Raw genomic sequence first — 22,143 nt, forward strand, 5'->3', positions numbered from 1 at the left:
AAATTAAGAAAGCCTAAATTTAAGCACAATGGGGAGATGTTCCAGAAAAACCTGGGTTTTGTTGTTGGTGGTGGTGGTGGTTGATTGTTTGCACGGCTTTTCTATATCAATTATATATGACTTCAATATGTATTTTGAACTTCTTTTTATAAAGAGCTGAACACAATGTAATTACCGATTCATGGTCTTTAAGTGTACATATGTTGTAAGCCATTGATCATGCTCAAACCTCTGACTTTCTTTGCGCGATCAGTGTTTTTAAATGCACCTTTGCAGAAATAATCTCTAATCCAAGAGAGTGGTTTAGATACAAGCTGGTATTTACCCCATCACCACTGCACTGTAGTGGCTGTGTGTACAGATAGTAACATTTCTTTGTCAAAACTGCAACTACAAGTAGTATTTACTAAGTAGGATGCATTGATGAACACATAGTAAGTACTTCTCTGTTCGCAGTTTACAGTCCCTTTGTGTCTCTCATAATATCAAAAAGGGTCTAAAAAGGAAATCTGTTGAAAGGCATAACACACAAGAGAGACTTCCACAGGCATTGTTCAAGTGCTTGTACTGGCATTCCATCTAGTGAGAATTTGCAATCTGAAATTGGATACCTAAGATCTGGGAGAAGTCCAAACCTATACTTGTTTCTAAAATGCAACAAAAGCATAAGCTTGTACAACTTGCTAGACTGGATCAGGATGGAGGTTCATCCAGTCTAATCTTGTCTCTGACAGTACGCGACACCAGATGCCTCAGAAGAATGTGCATGAGCCCCGCCCCAGCAAGCACAGCATTGTCTTGTACTAGGTGATTTTCAAGATTAAGTATGTCATGATAAACAAGATTTAATTTCACCCTGAGATTTCTTGTTAATGATAAAAATTCTTTGTAGAAGTTTCCTCCTCTCTACTTTGCAATCTAACATGTCATTAGTGGGAATCAGAAAAACACAAGATGCTATAATCTCAGTTGAGCTGCCTGTTTTATGCTGTTTTGTTTCTGCACGTGATACGGTTGATATAACATACTGCATGACGGGTGACTGAAAATCACTTCCCAGCTGTGCATTTACTAATCTGAATCTCACTGATTGTTATATTCTCATCTGTTTTGCCTTGTTTGGAACCCTCTGAAGCTCCTCACATTTTTTTGGTCCTGATTTATTTAAATGGCTTTATGTCACGTGCAGATTTTCTAGTCTTTTTTCACTCACTTCTTGCATTGCTTGTTCTGAAGGACTTCATTCAGGTCCAGGCAAGCATTGTGACAGTTCTGGGTCCACTATATCCCTGAAATGCTCACAGAAATCTAAAGGAAAACCGATCTATAAAATCCTTTGGAAGTATTCAGTGTTATTTTCTTTATTGTGCTTAGGGATTCTTGGTGTTTTGAAGGTCCAAACAAGAGTCCATAAAATTCTTTATCATTTTTATTACCTTTAGAAATGGAACTTTAAAATGTTACATTAGCATCTTTAATGACTAGGTCTCTTTCTGAATGTAGTGATTGAAAAGTATATACACCTATGTTTACCTTTCATTGTGTCTACATTTGTACCTATGATGTGGCACATCAATGAATTAGATGTGAATTTTAGTCTTGGGTGTAATTTCTTGTTGCCTTAGAGCAACAAGAAATGCTTATGTTGTTCCTTTTATTTTGTCATTTATATGAACAGCATCCTCCACATTCAGAACACAAGTGTGATAGATACCATATGCTAAAGCATAGAATCATGGAGTGGCTTGGGTTGGAAGGGCCTTAAAGATCATTTAACTTCAACCCCTCTGCCACAGATAGCGATGCCACCCACTAGATCAGGTTGGCCGAGGCCCCATCCAGTCTGGCCTTGAACACCTCCAGGGATGGGACATCCACAAATTCTCTTGACAACCTGTTCCAGTGCCTCACTAACCTTACAGTGAAGAGTTTCCTCCTGTCTAGTCTAAATCTATCCTATTTTAGTTTAAGACCGTTCCCCCTTGTCCTATCATGATCTACCTGAGTAAAGAGTCCTTCATCCTTTTTATAAGCCCCCTTTCAGTACTTCAAGTTTGAAATGAGGTATCCCTGAGCCTTCTCTTCTCCAGGCTGAACATCCCAGCTCTCAGCCTTTCTAGCAATGCAGCTTTGGTGAGAGCCAAAGCAGTCAAGTGATTTGAAACTACCAACTTTGTCTCTTTCAGGTTTAAAAAACAAATAATCTGTAAAAGGGTAGTCATTTAACTGACTGCTTGAATCAAGGCCCGGGAAACTTAGCAAGGGAACAATTGTGAGGAGAAACATTTACTGTCCTGGAGAACATTCAAAACCAATTCAAAATATGAATGTGTGATTTCAGCAAGTGTTTACTTTTTTTTTTTTTGAGTCATCATGTTGGAATGAGGGCTGGGCCAGTCTCTTGTGTATGTTCAGATTAAAAGAGCATATTTATAAGGAAAAATACCGATAATTAGCCACTCCACTAGCTCCTATTGACTTCTGACTACGGGCTGTGTAAAGATTGTAGGTTTGGCAAAAGGTCTTTAAATCCTCCCATGGGCACTTAAACATTTTTCTCTGTAATAATTATTAGTTTATTTGAATGGTTGTCTTATGTCTAACACAGGAAGAATGCGTGTTGTACATCACAGGACAGATAAATCTGCATTTTAAAACTGAAACTGAACCGGGTGCAGTTGCTGTGGGCAGTTAATGCTGATACCTGAAATCCCAGTAACCCCAAGCATTGCAAAGTTTGGAACTTTGCACAAGCTTTAGTGCTGATTTTCCTTTGAACAGCAGGCTTCCTTTACAAACAGTTAATTAGGATGAGGCCATATCAAGCTCCTGTGACAAACACGGTCTCAGATAATTTCCTGGCTTGTATTTAAGAAGAAATACTGAAGGACTTTGAATAACTTATAATTTTAGCTGTGTATTAAATGTTATGGCAGTCTGCATTATTGCAAGATTGAATGAGATTTTGTGAATGTAATCACTACCTCCAGGCCCTTTCTGAAATGAATGGAGAATTGTATACCCTGACTTTCCAAGATCCTGCAAGACTTAATTGATAGGTGCAAAAGCTACCTATTCCCTCTTCTGTGCCTGGAGAAATCCAAACTCCTCTGTGCGTGTGTTTGTGTGTCAGTCTCTCTAAGCTGACTGGTTTCAACACGCTTCAGGAACCTTTGTAAGTATTCGTGTGGGTGGCAAAGTATTGTAATTGATGTAATAAAACAGAAGTTGACATGTTTTGAAGATTTTGTTGGCTTCAAATCAAACAAATTTTAATGAGACCTCAGTTTAATCTGTCAGAGTTAGTTTGTGTCTGTGAAACATTTCTGAGGAGGTTGAGATTGCATTCTTGGACAGTGCTAGGTGTTGTCAGGAGGAAAGGGGCAAATTATCTCTTAGGAAAATTCACATCTTTGCTATTCTGGTTTGTTAACTCTGCAATGAATATATTGACACACTGCTGGGATTTCGGTATGTGTGGCACAATGCCTTTATAACAGAGGATGATGACCTACTTTAAGAAGCTTTGTGGAAGGAAGATGTGTGACTATTGTGAATTTTCGTATATCCTTCTGATTATATTGTCCTGAGCCTCTTTTACCCATCATCTTCTTCCTGAGCACTTCTGGAAGTATTACACATTATCTCCCTTTGCAGACAGAAAAATCAGTCTTTTTTTATATTTTATTTTTTTGCCGTCTGCCTGTTGATACAAGTGTGAAAGGGAACAGGTCATAAGTCAGCAGGGTGGATACAATGGTTTTGTAAGATACAGACAGAGATTTGGGTAAAGCATAGAGCAGCAGGTCTAGGCGGTTAATCTTGAAGGTAGTGCCAGTACAAAACAAAAATACATGTCACAGGCTGCTTTTTCTCAAATGGTCTCTGACAAGTTCGTCCAATTCTTCAGATAGTACAGCGAGAAGTTTTTGAACTGGAGCAAAGTAAAAACACCCATAATTTCCCCCAGATCCCCCCTGCACTTTAATCGAAGTGCATAATTCCAAAAAAAATTAGGACCAATCCATTGACTGATTTCCTGTGCTGATTATAGCTTCTGATCACTACTACAGCCTATTAGTCCTAGAATAGATTTGAACTAGAAGAGACTACAAAGCCAGAGAGCATCTAAAGTGGTATCTCTACAGACATCTATTTTTTCTTTTCAGGAAATTACTCATGTTTAGACCTAGCAAAGCCTTTGTAAATAATCCAAGACAATTGCTGCAGTTCCTTTATGAAGAGAATAAAGTTTGATGTCCTTCATTTTGGGCCAGGATGATAGCTCTGCCAGTTTTTCCTGCAATAAATCTTCCAAATTGGCACCTTTTTCTTGTTGTCACTTCCATTGAAAATGCAATGAAACACAGCAGCCAGAGTTACATATAAGTCCTGAAAGCTTTTATCTATGCTTAAATCAGAAAAGTACAGATAGAAAGTATTTACATCATTTCTATCAACAAAGCAGCATAGGTATCAGTTTTGGCTTTGTCTGAAACTTGTTTTCTTTGCAAAATTTGGAAAGAATACTGTGTAGTAGCTTTTTAAATTTATTTCTGTTCAGATTACATCTCATTGGCCAAGTAATCTGCATTTCTATGTTTCTAGTCATAATAACACTTGAACACTGCACCAGTAGCTAAGACAAAATGAACGGATGTATAGGTTGTATCACCGGATGGGAGTCACATCAAGCATCACAAATCCCTTAATGTCTGAAAAATGGTTGGAAACCAAGTCCACCTGAAGCTGCCTTGTGCCACTCTTGTAGGGAATGATCTCAAACTCAATTGTTGAGGACTCCATGGGGGCCATTCGTGCCACACTGAAAGAGAGAACGTGTTTGTAAGTTCAAGCAGCAGAGAAATGCTCGTCATGTATTCTTCAGAGTTCCCAAATGTAAGACAGCATGAAAAGGAAATGTCAGCGTACTTTACTGGTGTGGTTGTATGCTCCACAGATGGACATAGCCTACCATGTTCACAGCCCCCTCAATACTAGACTTGAATTTCATGTGCAGTGTAAGTGAAATCTCAGTAATTAACATCATTATCCACCTTCTCCTATCTGTCTTTTTCTTTTTCCTCTCAGTTTCTTGGTGCTAACTCCATCAACGTACATATTTTGGAGATTTTAAAAATGTTTCCAAAATAATAACCATAAACAAGATGGGAGAACAATTTCTTATCAGTATGATATCAGTGGATGTATTCAAATATTTCATTATGGTATATGTCCTGGCTGTTTAGTAATTTAGTATTTGATGAAAAAATGATACCATCACTTTTCCCCTCATCCTTCAAAGTTTTTTTTTTTTTTTTTTTTTTTTTGTTTGTTTGTTTTTCATTTTTCAGACTACAAAAAGTTGTTTTGAAATTTTTGCTCTTTATGTAATCCAGTCACTAACTACAGTGGTCCAACTTATACGCGAATTAGAAGCAGGCCATCTCTCCACTCCTGGACCATTCTGTAAATCAAAGTTTGGTAGAAGAGGTGCAAAATATTCCAACTAGATACGGAGAGTGCTAGCATGATATTTTGTCCAAGCTTACTGCAAACAAAAGTCATGGGTTGACAGAAGCTTTTTAAAAACACAACTTGTATTCTAGATTTCTCACCAAAGTGAATGAGTTATTAGCCAGACATCATTTACATACTTGATTTGGAGCTGTTCTTTGAGCAAGCCACTACCTTCTGCTCTCAGCACACAGTCTGTCACTGTTTCAGACAGTGGGTTGGTGAATGTGACCTGCACATTAGCAGCCTTGTGTACCACTGTTGGACCAAAGACCTACAGAGAGAAAACATTCTGCTCAGTCACAGCATTAGTCACACTTCTTTGTCATGGTTTTCTCTTTTCATTTGTATTGCAAACTGCATACCTTCTTAGGATCTCCTAGATAGGGAGGAGTCAGGGATTAATCCATGTATCCATGTATTTTCAGGCATCAGAGTGCAGAGCTTGACTCAGCCTTCCAGCGTGGCTGAGGAACAACAAACTACTGTAGAATCTACCATTCAGTCCTTTTTAACTAGGCCAGAGTATGGTGTTACGTCTTATGTAGTGTATAATACTTACGAAGAGTGATAACAGAATAAGAATACAAATATGAACTTGGCAAATATGGCTAACTACTATAGGCAGCTTAGGTGAAATTAGGTTTAGTTAGGCTAAATGGAAGGTTTAGGATTAGAAAACATGAGAGGTGTGACAGAGGTGGGTTGTGGCATCTCAGACAATAGAATTAGAATGTGAAATAGCAAATAAATGTATTCATTACCTTATTCTGACTGAGATAACATAGAATTGGCATATCTGGTTATCTTCATAGGTAATAATAGTGTTAATTAACATAATGGAGAAGTCCAGCACCCAAATTGCATTTGTCTGTCATTGAATGTATGTTTATATACAGAGGTTTAAATCAATAGAAATACAAAACCTTTTTGAACCTTGGTCATTAAATTGAAGTAATTTAATTCAAGTGTCTGTCCTGGTAAGGTGACCTGCGTGATATAGTACAGAAGATTTTACACAAAGTCTCTCTAGAGCTTGGTATTCAGAACTCACCAGAACTAATAAAAAATCATTTTTTTATTCCTGTGTATAACCTTCAGTGTCCTGTATGCTACTGACAGAGTGGTTTGAGAGGTCTGATCTAGTCTGGAGGCTCTGAGATACTCAGAATTATCGCATTCCTTCTAGGTTGTTTACAATACAGTAGGCAGATAGGTAGCATTTGATTCACAGAGCTGCTGTAGCATGTGAATGTGCTGAAATGTCCCAAATATTGTTAAACTAGTTTATGTGGATGTGATGGGCTGTGCAAACCCAGGACTGTTCCTGGGCAGACACAACACAGGGTATTTCCTGTAGACTAAGAATTGTTTTTTGCCTATTGTACAATGTTTGTCAGAAGTCAGCCTTAAGTGGAAAAATGTCTACAGTTTAACTACTAATCATACAGAAAGATGCTACAGAAGGTGGAAAGTGCCACTTTTCCTGATAAGGTGAAAGACTATTCTTGAATATTAATAATAACTAGCCTCGCATCCCCAGGCATTACCAGCTAGCCAGCTAGTCTTTGGTAAAAATCAGGCTTCCTAAATAAAATCAAAGAGAATGATCAGACTTCCCTGACAAAAGTGTAGACCTAGATATGGACTAGATCTTTCTGTCTTTGTCTGTCTGTTTCTCTGGAGACAGTCTTACCTTGTAACCCTCATGATACTGAGACATTTATCACTGCCATGTCACCAAGCACTGTTAAGAACATGAGCGCACAGCAATGTCTTGGGGAGGTTTGCTTTTCTATAGTGTATTTCATTTCACTTGTGTCATGCGGCTTATTACTGGAGCAACAAGATCAAATCACCCTAACATACGATTTCACTTTGCACATCCCTTCTCATGAGGAGTAGATGGTGTGAAGGATTCTGGTTGCTTCTTCTCAACATGTCTCTCTAGAAACACAGAGGAGACTAGATTTTACCTTGATGGTGAGAAAAGGATCCTGAAGTAGAATATCCTTCTCCATTAGAAGTGAGGCTCCCTGTCTGACTTCACAGAGAGCGGTCACTAGGATCTTCCTGTCATCCATCAGAGCATTTTTGTACTGGGAGTAGGAGATCTTGAATGGAATTTCTTTCACTGGAATGCAAATAGAAGCAGAAATTTCCCCTTTTACTTTCTATGTCTAAGTACCAAGTATCTTTAATATACCTACATTTTAGGGAGAAACAACAGTATCACCCTGGGACTGTACATTTGTGGATGTTGGAAGCTTGTAGACTGGAATGACGCTCATAGGTGACTTCTACTTACATTCACATCAAGCACTAAATGATCAGGTACAGGTCGGTAGTTGGACAGATCTGAGGGTGGATATTTGTGTCAACCCCTGCTGGTGGTTTTCTCATGAATCTGAAGCTGGGAATTTCATGTTCCGTCCTTGCAAAGGAGGCAGAATTGAAAACATGGCCTGGTTTTAATACCCTTTCAGATGCAGCTGTTTAGCCCCTTCCTGAAAGAGGGTGCGCATTTGATATGTGTGCCACTGAGGAAGGCAATGGTTCTCAGTACACTGAGAAAAAATCCTCATCTACTGCTGGAGTAGTGAAAAGAATTATATATCTTGGATTGGTTTGGGAGGGTAGTCCCATTCATCCGTACTACAACTCATTTTTCAGTATTGTCCATATAACAGCAGAGCAAAAGGCCTGCATCTGTGGGTAATGTAGCTGTCAGTGCAATTTGTAGTTACTGTCCTACTGCTGCAAAAGAAATATAAATATTTCTCCTATTACTTTATCTCTGTACTTTGCCTATGGGGAGCTGGTAGCTGAGTAGTCTCTGGTGTATCTCTTAGTTGTTTTCTCTTCGCAAAAAATGTCACAATGTAGAACTAATAGTGGCTGTGCTGAGTCAGACAAAGGGTCACCCAGGTCAGTATCCTTCTTGACAGTGTCTAAAAGCAAATGCTTAAGACAGGGCAAGTATGTATTTTTCTCTTCTCCCAAATAGCCTTAACCTTCAACCATTTGTAGGTCATGCACTGCTTGAGCCATTCATGATGTCTGTGATCTGGCCACAAACTAGAGCTATATCTTGTCTTGAGCTGTAATAAAATTAAAATTACCTTCTTCAGATCCAAGTTGAATAGACCTAGACCATTGCAAAATCTCTGTCTTTGGTTTTCTTGTGTAGAGAACAGCTGAAGCACTCAGTTTAACCTTTATGGTCTTGAAATCTGTGATCAAGTTCCTCAGTGACAAGGTAAGGAGGATATCCTGGCCAATTACAGGAGATGCATCCAGGTTCAGCTTCCCTGAGATAGTAGGTTTTCCTGTGGGCACTGTCATATTTTGTCTCCGTGCTACTGAAAATCGTCTTCTACGTCTTGTAACTTTGGTTCTTCTTCCAGTGCTGCTCACACCGAGCAGCTTCAGTGCTTTTTTGTATACTTGCCTTTCTTTCAAGGATCCTGCTTTAAAAGATAACATGGTTAAGAGATCTCATACATACTAGACATAGTGCAATCGTGCCAAAAGTGCTCTTAGTAAATGCAGTTTGGGAAAGCTGAGGAGGGCAAAAATATATGAGAGGAAAAAGTGAAGCCTTACCTAAAGGCTAAATTTGACAAAAAAGCAAATGAATATACCTGGCCACAAAGACTGGAAAGTAAAACTTGGCCGTTAGCTTTAGCTGGTTGTTCATGGATGCCTGTTAGAATCTGTTAGCAGTAGAAAACTCCTGGGAGATCTCACTTCTGCGTAAGCTGGGTCAATTGCCATCTCCTCTGAAAGCAACACTGAAAAAATCCTTCCTTTTGCAGAAACTCTGCCCACATAACTCTCCAGAAAGACTGTTACCGCATGTCATGACAGAAATATTCTCACCACCTGATCAGGACTGCTGGGACAGAATGTTTTGCATGAGTAGCTTTGACTGTGTATTAAATAAATCAGTATTTCATCCAGGGCCATAACATATTTCATAACAGGGCCATAACATTAAATATATATTTAATCACTATCTTCTGACAATGAGTCCTGAGCCATTGAAAATTCACACTTTTTCAAAAGAAGCAAAGAAATTCAGTGAGTGTCCAATCCAACAAAAGCCTAAATCCTTTTAACTTCTGACCATTGATGGCAAAGACACCTGTAATAAAGAATTTACCTTCTGGATATTTGTAATTATCAGTGACATCCACCCGGGAGTTGGTGCCCACGGCTTTGGTGCTGATAAATTTTCCAATCTTCCTAGTATTGGAGTAAATTCTCTCTTTTCTTTTGTTGCTATAGTGAATCCAAGTAACACAGTCAGCATTCACTGCTGCAAACACAAATGAACTGTCATAATCCAGGTTCACATCCCCTTCCTTAATGGCTTTGGTGGAGGCAGGGCCACACTGAAATATGCCTATATTAAGGAGAGAGAAGTTAAATGACTACCTATTGTGAAAGATTAGGTGCAGTCCACAAATCCTCATGCTGACAGAAAAAGGTAGTCACTCTAAAGACATGTTCGGATAAAGTCCGTTGTTTCTGGGTCTATACATTATGGTACAACGTGTCCAGAAATTCCACATACATTTTCTAGCAAAAGGTACCGGCACAGAGGAGGCTGTAAGGCTAAAAAGGTGTAGCTAACACTTTCTGTGATGTGTGCTGCGTGAATTCTTCTAATCCTCCAAAGCTTGCAGGGCTGTATGCTAACTTGTCAAATGAAAGGTGAGGAGAGGATGGGAGCTGTGTCTGAAGTACAGTCAGACTTATGAGATGTGAGTCATCAATGCCGCATGTGCATTCAGAAGAAACAAGAAGTTAAATTTGGTAATCTGAGGAGTGGGGAATAAGAGGCAGCTTACCTGACATTTGGAAGGTTTTAAATGGCTAAATAAATTAATCTTTTGATGGGGCTCATCAGATAAGATCAGTAAATTTATATCTGTATTAGCAAATAAAACCAAAGCCAGAGTGTGAGCCCAGGTGGTCATCCACACTGTTTACTTGCTAGCAAGATTCTTAGTGATTTTTTTTTTTTTTTTTTCCCTTGCTAGTGTTTCCAGCAGGCTGTGCTGTATTTTTGGTTGGTTGGTTGGTCTGGGAGGGAGAGTTCAGTGCTGTGAACAAAAGTCATTCTATATCACTTGGTTTCAGAACCAGAGAACAATTTGTGGCCCTTATTATGTAGTTTTGTACTTATATTCTATGTTGTTGCATGTCACAGGAACACCGTATGAATTACCTTCCTATCCATTCCAGTGTGTCCTATAAAATATAGGCTAGGGTCATATGACATATTTTCTTTTCTGTTGTAAAATCCTTGGTTCAACCCTGTTACTCTAAAACCCTGTAAGCTCTGAAATTTTTACTTAGCACCTTACTAGATGGATTTTTAATTCGTTTTGCTGCTAAATCTGTCCAATGCAAGCCAGCAAATATCTAATGCCAGCAGTGTGCTCTTGCAGCAAGGAAGGCAAACAACATCTGTGTCCATATTAGGAAGTGCATTGCCTGCAGGTCAAGGAAGGCAATCCTACCCCTCTAGTGATCTATTGGTGAGACCAATTCTAGAATGCTGTGTCTAGTTCTGGGTTCCCCAGTACAAGAAATACACGGACATAAGGGAGGAAGTCCTGCAAAGGGCCACACAAATGATTAAGGGATGAGAACAGTGACTGTTCAGCCTGAAGAAACTGGGCAGAATCTTGTCAATGTGTTTAAAAATATGGTGGGAAGGTATAAAGATATCAGAATCAGACTCTCCTTAGTGATATCCAGTGAAAGCACAAGGGTGAAAATTGAAACACAGAAGATTCCATTTAAACATAAGAAAAAACCTGTTTTATTATGTGGGAGGTCAAACACTGGAGCGGTTTGCCAGAGAGGTTGTGGAGTCTTCATCCTTAGAAATATTTAAAACCCAACTGGACGTATTCCTGAGAAACCTGCTATGATTAACTGTGCACAGAGCAGAGTATTGGAGTAATCATTCACCAGAAGTCCTTTCTAACCTTAGTTATTTTGCATCATTTTATGAATTTGTGTAATATTTGGAGCTAAGGCAAGCAAGGGTGAGATGAATGAACTTAAGATGCACTTGTTTTTGTGTTGGCAGAGGATCAGAAAAAATAAGATTTTGAATGCTGGCAGGAATCCAGAGGCTGACAGAACGGTTATCCTGCAATTCTAGTAGCAATGTTTAGGAGTAACAATATCTACATCTTTTTATATTTACAGCAGTGTTACCTTTGCTTCTTTCCTGGGGTGTTGCATCCAAAACCTGCCATCCATCATAAAAAGAGCCAAGATCTCTTCTAACAAACCAGCTTTCATTCCAGACATGGAAATTCCTGTAAGGGAAGAAGAATAGGAAATCTCAGATTAATACAATTCATTCTGTGTTGAAAGACCTGGTACATTTGTGGTGCAATGCAAGAAATAACCCTAATGGAGTGAATGATAACTCCTGTGTAGAGAGACCAACTGCTGCCTCCTTTCTTGAGTACTTCATTCCCCCTTTTTTCCTGTTTTCTGGGTTGAGATCTCTTAGAAATACTGGGATGTTACATAAAAAAAATATATATATTTAAATATATATATATATAAAAATATATTTATTGCAGAGTCAATTATTCAGATCTGTGTCACTCTTGTCCAAACAAACAGTTAATCTCTTTCTTTAACTTTCCTTTAGAAAAATTAAAGTTGTCAGACAGTAGAGACAAAATTAGAAGTTATATTTTCAAATTGTGTGTTGAATAACAATAGCACCAAATATCTCCACTAGTAATTCTTCAGAATGGTGAAAACGACTACACTTTGCATTTCTGAACGCTCTGTTCTGTTGATTATTTTGGTATGGGGTTTTATATCTTTGGGAGTATGAGGTAGGTTTTCAGGAGTGTAATGAGTGTAATTCTACATCTTGCAATTAGAGGAAAATATAATGGCAGAAATATTAAGAAAAAAATAATATTTACCACACACTGTCTTCAGTCAAGTGCAGGGTCTTTCCAGAAATGTCAATGTATTTATCAATACTCAGGTTTATATTCCTGTCATGGGCAGAGTTAAAGTTTGTAATAACACGGGTAGGTATTCCCAAGGATCTCAGAACTGCAATATAGAATACCAGAAAAGTTCTGTAAACCTATTTTACAGACATTTAGAAAGTATTTCTCCATTTTTCTTGGTAAAGCAGTCTCCTGTATATGCTTTTAGTGGGGAAAGAAACCCTCAGATATGGTACAAGGATGTCACATAGTCATTGTACACAATTGTTTAGAAGACAGTTCCACGCTCACTTGACATTGTTAGCTGCCGTGTTCTTTTTAAGATTTAAATTCACACATTTATTTTAATCTTTCATTCTTCATCTTGTTCTCTCCCCCATTCTCTCCCTGTATTTCTTTCTCTTCTACGTGCTTCTTTTTCCTCTCTGAGACATCTCTCAATTGCATTGTTTTTCCTTTGTGTTTTCCTCAAAGTGACTCTTGTCTCCGAGTGGAAACTGCTAGGATGAAATGCTTTTCCTCTCTTGCAGCTCCTTTTACAAGCCCTAAGCATTGCAACTCGTTTTTGTGTCCATTAGGCTAGACAAAACAGTAGAGAACTGCCAGGAGCCACACTTAAAAGAGCACTGTTTTTCTTTGATTTCTAGCTATGAAATACAAAACCTCATTTGTTTCTAGAGCCCAGCCTGGCAGACAGCTTTCCACCTTATGTGCTGACTGGTAATACTGGGCTGCCATACGACAATCTATGCCTGTATAAAAATGGAAGAAAAAGCCTTCATGCATATGTAGCAGAGGCTCTTACTCTCTCCATCAAAGCTGCAGCAGCTTCAACAATAACATCACAAAGTTAAAACTACAGAAATTCTAGTAAGCTTCCTTTCTGATAGCATTCTCCCTTTAATGTATACCTGTGCACATTACTCCTGCAAAGACCCAGCATTGGCCATAGCGGACAGGTTTGTATCTCCTTCTGTACCATTTTCGAAGAATGGTCACGCTTCCGCTCCAGTGCAAGGGGTTGGTTCCTGAACAGTACTTTCCATTCCACTTCCCTTCCACTACTCCCTTTTCATCATTGCTGTTAACCTGAAAAAAAATCCTTCTCATGAGAGAATTACAATATTTACAGTAAAAGGGAGAGAGGGAAACGGACAGAATCATAGAATCATACAATGGTTTGGATTGGACGGGACCTTAAAAGATCATCTAGTTCCAACCCCCTGCCATTGCCAGGGACACCTTCCACTGGATTACACTGCCCAACCCTGCTGTTGAACACTTCCAGGGAAGGGACCACCAAAACTTCTTTGGGCAACCTGTTCCAGTGCCTCATCACCCTCACAGTAAAGAATTTCATCCTAATATCTAATCTAAATTTGTCCTCTTTTAGTTTTAAACCATTAGTCTTTGTCCTACCACCAACCCCCCTGATAAATTTCATCTCCTTGTATATCATATTACTGTTACATTGCTTATTCACTATTGGGTCACATTCTCAAGTCATTTTTATGGAAGCTACAAGAAGCATATATTTTCTCTGCATGTCCATGTATTGCAAATATTTGTAGAGTACATTTAGCTTGCTCAAACGTTTTAAATGCGTTTGCATGTATTCATACACATCCATTTTAATATCCTGCTAAGTGTCATATAGTGTCATCTACAGAAAAGAGTAAGTTGTTTTTTAATGATTTTTTTTTCTTCGGTATTCCTACTTTCAGTAATTTTGTACATCTAAGTAGAGTTACTTACTTCATATTGAAATTGAAATTCCCAAAATCAAGTGCTGCCTAAAAGGGTGAAAAAGATCACGTCTATAAAGGATCAGCCTCAGATAAGGAATGTGAAAAGGCATGTATTATTTATAGAATGAAAAATTTTTAATTTGCCTGGTTGTGCATTTGTAGGTGTGTGAAGATAGGGAGTTTTTGTGGAGAGATGTAACTATTTATTGAAGGAAATGCATCCAGGTCTCATTGAACGAACTCCCATGAAGTGAAGAATACTAAATTAACACATTAAATGCAGCCATACCAATACTAGTTTCGCAAAATATTTCATGCTGCTTTTGGTATTTGAAAAACAGAGCATATGATTTCAGAGTGGACATATACTTTCTAAATGAGTGAAAAGATCTAACAGCCTGAAAGGTCTTGGAAACATTCTTCATTCCTTCAGTTATGAGCAAACTTTTGGGAAGAAGGTCAATTAAACTTTTAGGGGCATTTTTTTCTTGAGAATAAAACTCTGTTTTAACTCTTTTCTACCTATTTTTGCAGGAAAAAAATATAGCACATTCTATAAAACAGTAAGTATTGTGTTTTTTGTTAGTGCAGCTGTAACTAATTGATCACTTTACCATAGCACTAATAACCCTGCTCACATAGATGGGATTGTTTCTGTTGGATACATCAGTGGATGGATCTTTGCGGTGGTTCAAGCTTCGATCCAATATAGCCAGAGAAATATCAAGGATATCCTCTTCAAACTGAAATCAAAACAAGCAATAGTATTAAAGGTTAATTTTATAATTAAAACCAAGGATTAATTCCATAGCATTTTTCCTTCTCTAAGCACAATGGGATGATGGTAATATAAGATTTTTCTGTACTGTTAAAGAAAATAGGGACAAGAAGAAAGCAAAATCACTAGAGTAATGACTCTCCATAGTATTTAATAACAGGCATGTTTACAAGCATGATTTAGGACCATAGCAACCAGCATTCATGAAGACATTGCCCAGGTATGGCCTGGTGGGACAGACAAGACCACTTCAGGACTGGCTCGGCAGGCTTCACATCCTCCCGCATGCTGTCATGTCCCAGAAGGTCCCCTCCCCTTCATGGTACAAAAACCTCACTCTGCCTCCACCTTATATCAGATAATCTGAGCAGAGGGGGAAAAAATAATAATAAAAAACAATATTAAAAATTAATAAAAATAAAAAATAAATTACTATGCATTAGAGTCACAGAGACACTGTGTTAAGCCCAGAAAAAAAAACAGGGTGAAGTGTTATGCAATATGAATGTGGTCAGGCAAGGATGCCACCTGACCTCAGAGACAGAAAGCAAATTTGGCCTTGATTCATTAATTAGTATAAAAGCAGCCACATTGATTAGGAGGGTAAATAGTGCTGTGTGTGCAACTGTTGGTGCAGTTTTAAGTCATGAAGCATTCATTAATAGTTTTGACTGGCCTCACAAATTGCAGGATAACTGTGTGACTACAAATAGGCTGTAGTTACGACGATATTCGTAGCAGATGCATTTAGAAGGCCAAGGTGATATTTTAGAATTTCAACTTGAGTTGTTTCAGTTGAGTATATTTGGGCTATCCTTTCTGTATATTCTGACCCATTATTGGACCAACTATGTAAATATTTAGATGTACCAGCCTTGCAATAACTAGAAGTTACTACTGGAATGGCTTCCTTTGCCCTTCACAGGGGACAAGAAAGAAGTAGAATTTCACCACTTTGTGTAATAAAAAAACAAAACCAAAAACACCACACAGACACACACACACACAAAAACTAGCCAACAAGAACAAAACCAACCAAAAACTAAAATTAAAATCGTGCTTTCTTTCTCTTATTTCTTTTATTAGCGTATGCCAGACAGGGGAAACGATTCTAATGCTGCTGCAATGTATCAATAACTGATAAGTGTACTGGCAAGAAAATCAAAAATGAAAGAGAATAATGAACTCTTAGACTATGATATAATGACTCTCTCCCCTCAAGACCCTCATCCACTCACTGGTCTTATTTTCTTGTTTTCTTTGTTTACCTGTCCATAATTCCAAGCTTCTTGCTGAATATATTTTTCCAGTCCATGAAATATGATTCCACTATCATTCAGAACATACTCCTGTCGGTCCTTTTCATTAGCCATATAGACATCATCATCTAGAAGCAGAATGAGAAATGGTAGCTGAAATGATTGCTGTTTTTCTCTAAGTGAAAATCTCACTTCAAGGGGACTTCTGGGGAACAGGTGAGGCTATACCCCTGTAATCATTTACAGAGTGCATAAAATTAGCATGAAGTTCCTCTGAGGGGAACAGTATACTCCTGTCCCTTTGCAGCTTCCCTGATCACAGTGTGTGTCTTACTAGTAGACAGTGAGTCACAAGTGAATGCAGTATCAGAGGAAAAAATTATAGAATAAATATTTGAAGTAATACCTTCCTCTAATTTCTCACTCAGTGAGCAAGAGGCTGCATTGGAGCACTGAAGAAGGATCAAAATCAACATCCCTGATGTTGAGGAAAAACATCATAATGCAGCTGTCACTGTCAGGTACATGCTTTATTGTGGCACCCAGATTTCCTGACTGATACAATAAGTTACCTGAAGGACATAAAACATTAAAACATACTTGGACACCAGGGATTGAAGAGTAACACGAAATGGCCCAGGAGCACTGATGAGAACTTGTTCCCAGAATCAATCTGGAGTTTGAGTTTGTATCGTCCAATGACAGCATTGGCAGGGCTGACTATCGTGAAGTTCACGCAGCCATGCTCACTGTGCTCTTGAGTTGCACTCCAGCCACTGGCACCTTCATCAGAAAGGTTAAATATGACCTTGGTCTGCTCTGACTCTGCTGGAGACGGTCCTGCCAGAGGGAACAGGAGACAGCAATTCTGAATGACAGCTGTGTGTGACAAGCCAGGGTCAGTGATGATCTCAATTACTACATTGAAGGATTATGGTTTATCCACCACATGCTCATTCAATGTAAAGTAGCTGCACTCCAATCCATAGAATCACACTATGCAGCCCTCTGTGTTAAATGCATGACCTAGTAAAGGCAAGTAGTCCCACAGTCACTTGAGACAAGTGAAGAAGCAAGCCTTGTCCTGAAAACCTCATGGTTGAAAGCTACATAGGCAGGATGCGCCACACACTGTAATATGCATTTCACTAGGTCAGTAGCTGCCTGGAGAAATTTTTGGAGACAGCTTTTTGGAAGATACAGTTGGGAGTCTTAGCAAATGGGTCATGTGGGCTGTTCCAGGAATAGGAAACACCTGAAGTTAATCAAGGGGAATTTGAACAGGTGCAATAGAGAATCAGGTGAGAAGACAAATATATAATGAAGGCCTTTGAGGGGGGTAGAGCTGTAGAAAGTTTAGGGCTCAGAAGATGAAGACATCTTGCAGTATTGTAGGTAGGAGAAGAGATATGGTGGTGGGTTTGCTTTGTTTTATTTTTAATGAGGATGGCCCATACCTTTCCAGTAATTATTACCTTAACTGTCTATTGCTTTAAGATATAGGCTAAGGTTTAAAATGGGGATTCCTAGGCCTAAAATAATAGTGAATCCTGAATGACAGAACAAGGCTTAATAAACACACAGGAAGCTCTAGTGTTTTGAGCTGGGATTACCTGTGCTTGCAATAAATGTGAAGTTGTCCCAAGGCTGTACTGTTGTTCGGAAGTTTAGGCTGATGGTGAAGGCCTGTCCTCTCCTCAAGATTACTTCTGTGCTGCTGTAATCAGATGTGTGATGTGCTGCTTTATTTAGCTTGGATTGCCAATTGATGTTTGCTATTTTCAGGGCTGGAAAGATGCAAGGCAACTTAATTGAAAACACTATTCCTTTAAATATATGCAACTTGTCAGCTTGTCTAATATAATCATTTCATTATAGCTGGAGTTATATCCTTTTAGGAAAACAGATAAATCCATGCTGTTATTTAAAAAAAAAAAAAAAAAAAAAATTAAAAAGCAACAACAAACAAGCTAGAAGAACAGCTAAAATATCCCTTCTGCAGGCATCTTTTAGAGACAGAAAAAAAAAACACCCAGATAATTCATCTTTCATTTAAGAAACAAACAACTGTTGTATTGAAATAAGAATTTTCAGAATTTGAAGACAACGTTCTATTCTATATGCTCCTTTTCCATGGGGATCTCTAGTTCCTACAATGCTGTATGGATGTAAAAGGAGTATTAAAACTCTCATAAGAAAGTGCATGTGTGATCTTGCAAACAGTGTAGGATAGATGATGAATAGAAGGCTAGTGTTATCATTGTCAAGCTTGCAGATTGTTTTGTCATGTGTATTGTATCTCAGTTAATTTATAGACTTGTTGCTTGCAGTTGGATGTTATTTCACACCCTGGAAAAAAGATAGCCACCAGAACAGATGGTAGGATTAGAAGCTGCATATTCTGAGGCAGTGCTGTGGGCTGCTCAATCATATTGTTATCCACTGTATTGAAAATAGGATACTGAAGCATAGATTACAAAAGCTTTCAACCTTTCTCATTCACTGAATAATAATAAAAAACACAAACATTAAAAAAAAAAAAAAAGTAGATCCTTCTAAGAACATATGTGTTCAAGAAGTACCCTCTCCCCAGTATGATATTCCAGAGGAATTTCACTTGAAAACTTCCTGCTGAGACTAGAATGTGTTAACCCTTTGCAGACTAATGGTGCTGAAAGCAATGTTTCCATTGTTTCATTGAGCTGAGATACAGAACTTAGTTTAGCACCACCTTGTGTCACTTGGAAAGAGATTCATATTTTACAGCCCAGGAAGCCAATCATATCTTGGCCCGCATCAAAAGAAGCATGGTCCGTGGGTCAAGGGAGGTGATTCTTCTTTTCTACTCCACTCTTGTGAGACCCCCACCTGTAGTACTGCATCCAGCTTTAGGGTGTCCAGCATAAGACATGGACCTATTAGAGCAGGGTCCAGAGGAGGGTCATGAAAATGACCAGAGGGCTGGAGCACCTCTCCTACATGCTCAAAGAGCTGGGAGTATTTAGCCCAGAGAAGAAAAGTCTCTGGGGAGACCTTACTGCAACCTTCCAAAACTTAAAGTGGGCATACAAGAAAGATGAAGACCCCTTATCATGGAGCATAATGATAGAACAAGGAATAATGGTTTAAAACTAACAGAATGTAGATTTAGTTTAGATATTAGAAAGAAATTCTCTACTGGTGGTGAGGTATTGGAACAGGTTGCCCAGAGAAGTTTTGAAGGTCCCCTCCCTGGATGTGTTCAAGAGCAGGGTTGGGCATTGTGATCTAGTGGAAGGTGTCCCTGGCAATGGCAGGGGGTTGGAACTAGATGACCTTTTAAGGTCCCTTCCAACCCAAACCGTTGTGTGATCTGTAGAAACAGGTAGGGTTCTACTACAGAAATGGGGGGACCCAAATTTTCTGCTATGTTTGCACCAGAGTTATACTCTGTGATGCTTTGATATAGTCATATATATATATAATTTAAAAAAATAAAAAAAATGAATGTACACATGCAGTCCTAAGTCTGCAGTAAGGGCCTGGAGCAAGTTTATTTACCATAGTCTATGAGCATAGATATATCTGAGTATTTTCAGTTAAATGAAGGGGTTTGTCTCTGAAAAAGTCACCTCAAAAAAAAGAATTCCACTGATAGGAATGTAACATTTGAGTCATATAAAATGTCTAGGAAGCTTCTCATTTGCATCACTACTTTATTTTCCTGGCTTAAATATGTTTAATTGAAAAGAACCTACAGCAAACGGTAATCCTACCATCAAGTCCTCTAATTTAGGAGTGAATTAGAGCATGTTTCTGAAGAGCACTTAGGCTCAGTGTTTGGAAAGAAGTTAGTCTTGCAAAACTTAAACCTTGTATATCTTACCACTGTGTATCCTAAACTGTACAAGTTAAATGCCCAGACTCTTCACAGATTATTTGAGAGCAAGGTTTATAAGACTGCTGAACTTGGGACCTATGTAAGCTGTCCAGGATTCATATGCAAGAAAAAGAGGTGGATCTTAGAGATCTACATTATGCAGTGACAAAAAATGTAGCATACGTACACTTAATAACAGTTGAGTCATAGTCTTGAGGATACTAGTGGGGCCTAATAAATTTTGGAAGATTTTCAGAGTGGAATGTCATAAGTAAAGATAAGGTGTACAGCAGAGTAAGAGATAACACATGAAGAAGGCTTACCTCTAAGAATTTACAGCATTAGTATTTTGGCATGCCTTGAAAAGTTAATGGTTTCAGAGGTATTCCTAGTGAATGTGTCCAGGAGATTAGTAATAAATATATATATAAAATAATGGCCTCTATATGTGACAAAATCACACTAAAACCTAATATTAGTCTTTGTCCATGTATACTTCAAATTTCTACTTATTTTGGTTTTTGTTAGTTTTCAATTTTAATCTTCTAATATATTTTTCTGACTCATTATCTTTCTTTTGGAAAAGCATATTTTCAATAATCCTGTCAATGAACAATTGGAAAAACTACTAAAAAAAAAAAAATAGTTTGGGAAAGTGATTATGCTCTAACGTATAGAGTTTGGGAGCGTGCTCATAAGCAAGACCCTGCAGAATTAATGTTAGCAACTGAAAACGCAGACCACTACGCACACAAGGTTCTTGTTTGCTAGCTCTGACAGAAAGCTGAAGCTATAACAGAAAAAAAAAAAAAATCCTAAAGACTAAATTGTAGATAGAGTGAGTGTGTGTGTGATATGACAGATCTATCTAACTAGAAAACTTTCCTGTAAGCATGGGAGTGAGAGCAAGTGTAAGGCAATACATAGATACTGGCACTGCACTTCAACCAAGGAGCACACAGGCCAACACACCCACTTTGTCGAGATGAATGTGGGAGTCCAGAGGCCATTGAAAGATCTTTCTGAAGCCATTTGTCAGTTTGGTGTTGGAAAAGGACTAAAGCCTGGGACTTCTGCATAGCAGTTTGATTCTCAAGTCACTAACCAACAAAGTTGCCTATATGGCAGCAAAAGCACTGTATAGAGCAGTTAATTGATATTAAATAAATAAATAAATAAAAATTCTTATCTATTTTTCCGTTACATGAAAAAAAATACATTCAAGACACATCATACCAATAATAATAAGCATAAGTGAATAGCATAACTAATAAATCTGTTCATTTGCCAAAAGAACAATGAGATGTAATTGGGCCTGTTCCCTCAGCAAATATCACTTATCTGTATTGGAAGAGAGATGTCTGGAGGAATCAAGCTTTTTTTTTTTTTTTTTTTTTTTTAAACTTACCTGCCATAAGGTTTCTTTCTTCTTTTCCACCCTTTTGTGTATTTCAGGCTATGGCTAAAAAACTGCAATAACTTTCTGAATCCTCTTCCACCAGCATAGGTAATGAAAGGCTTAGGACTCAGACTCCATTAAATAAGCTAGAGTTTATATAAGCAGGGTGTGACTTGTGGTAGCTAGTTATTGTTGTTTTAGTAATATACTACAAAAGCATCTATTTAGGACTGATTTAATTGCACAATCTTGAATCTAATTATGACTATTTAAAATTGGTGAATCCCTGAGGAAGTGTTATAAAGGGTATCCTTGTGTCTTAACTGCTAAGAGAGAAAAAAAAAATCCAAATTGGATCAAACAAATAAAAAGTCCTTAAGGAGACTAAAGAAACTTCATTTTGGATAGTGTAGTTTGTGTCAGTTTAGGTTTCTGGAGACTCCAAGAACAGAGGGCAGGTATAGACAAATACCCTATGCATATTCTACAACAAGTGTATATGGGATGTGGAGTAATCAGAATAGATTTGTAATTTATGAGTGTTACTATAACTCAGTATCATCATGACTTTGCATG

At 38.2% G+C, this 22,143-nt stretch overlaps 1 protein-coding gene across 1 annotated transcript; it reads right to left on the minus strand.

The window, feature by feature from the left end:
* Positions 1-3,752: 3,752 nt before the first annotated feature.
* Positions 3,753-21,583, minus strand: LOC116495866 (protein-glutamine gamma-glutamyltransferase 6-like). Its single transcript, XM_032198585.1, has 13 exons — positions 21,577-21,583; positions 17,923-18,096; positions 16,910-17,149; positions 16,319-16,437; positions 14,887-15,015; positions 13,436-13,613; positions 12,492-12,627; positions 11,758-11,861; positions 9,683-9,925; positions 8,640-8,984; positions 7,494-7,651; positions 5,658-5,791; positions 3,753-4,825 (listed from the first exon to the last, which is right to left on the minus strand). Exons 1-13 carry the CDS (start codon positions 21,581-21,583, stop codon positions 4,672-4,674), a joined length of 2,121 nt encoding a protein of 706 aa, XP_032054476.1. The 3' UTR covers positions 3,753-4,671.
* Between the last annotated feature and the right edge of the window lie 560 nt (positions 21,584-22,143).

This window comes from Aythya fuligula, chromosome 16 (genome assembly GCF_009819795.1).
Source record: "Aythya fuligula isolate bAytFul2 chromosome 16, bAytFul2.pri, whole genome shotgun sequence".
Taxonomy (NCBI): Eukaryota; Metazoa; Chordata; class Aves; order Anseriformes; family Anatidae; genus Aythya; species Aythya fuligula.

What these genes read in the sequence shown, in the direction of transcription:
- LOC116495866 (XM_032198585.1), bottom strand. An exon ending in TAATTACAAATATCCAGAAG is followed by an intron (nt 8,985 to 9,682) that starts GTAAATTCTTTA and finishes CTTTTAAAGCAG; the next exon opens with GATCCTTGAAAGAAAGGCAA. An exon ending in AAAGAACAGCTCCAAATCAA is followed by an intron (nt 4,826 to 5,657) that starts GTATGTAAATGA and finishes TCTCTCTTTCAG; the next exon opens with TGTGGCACGAATGGCCCCCA.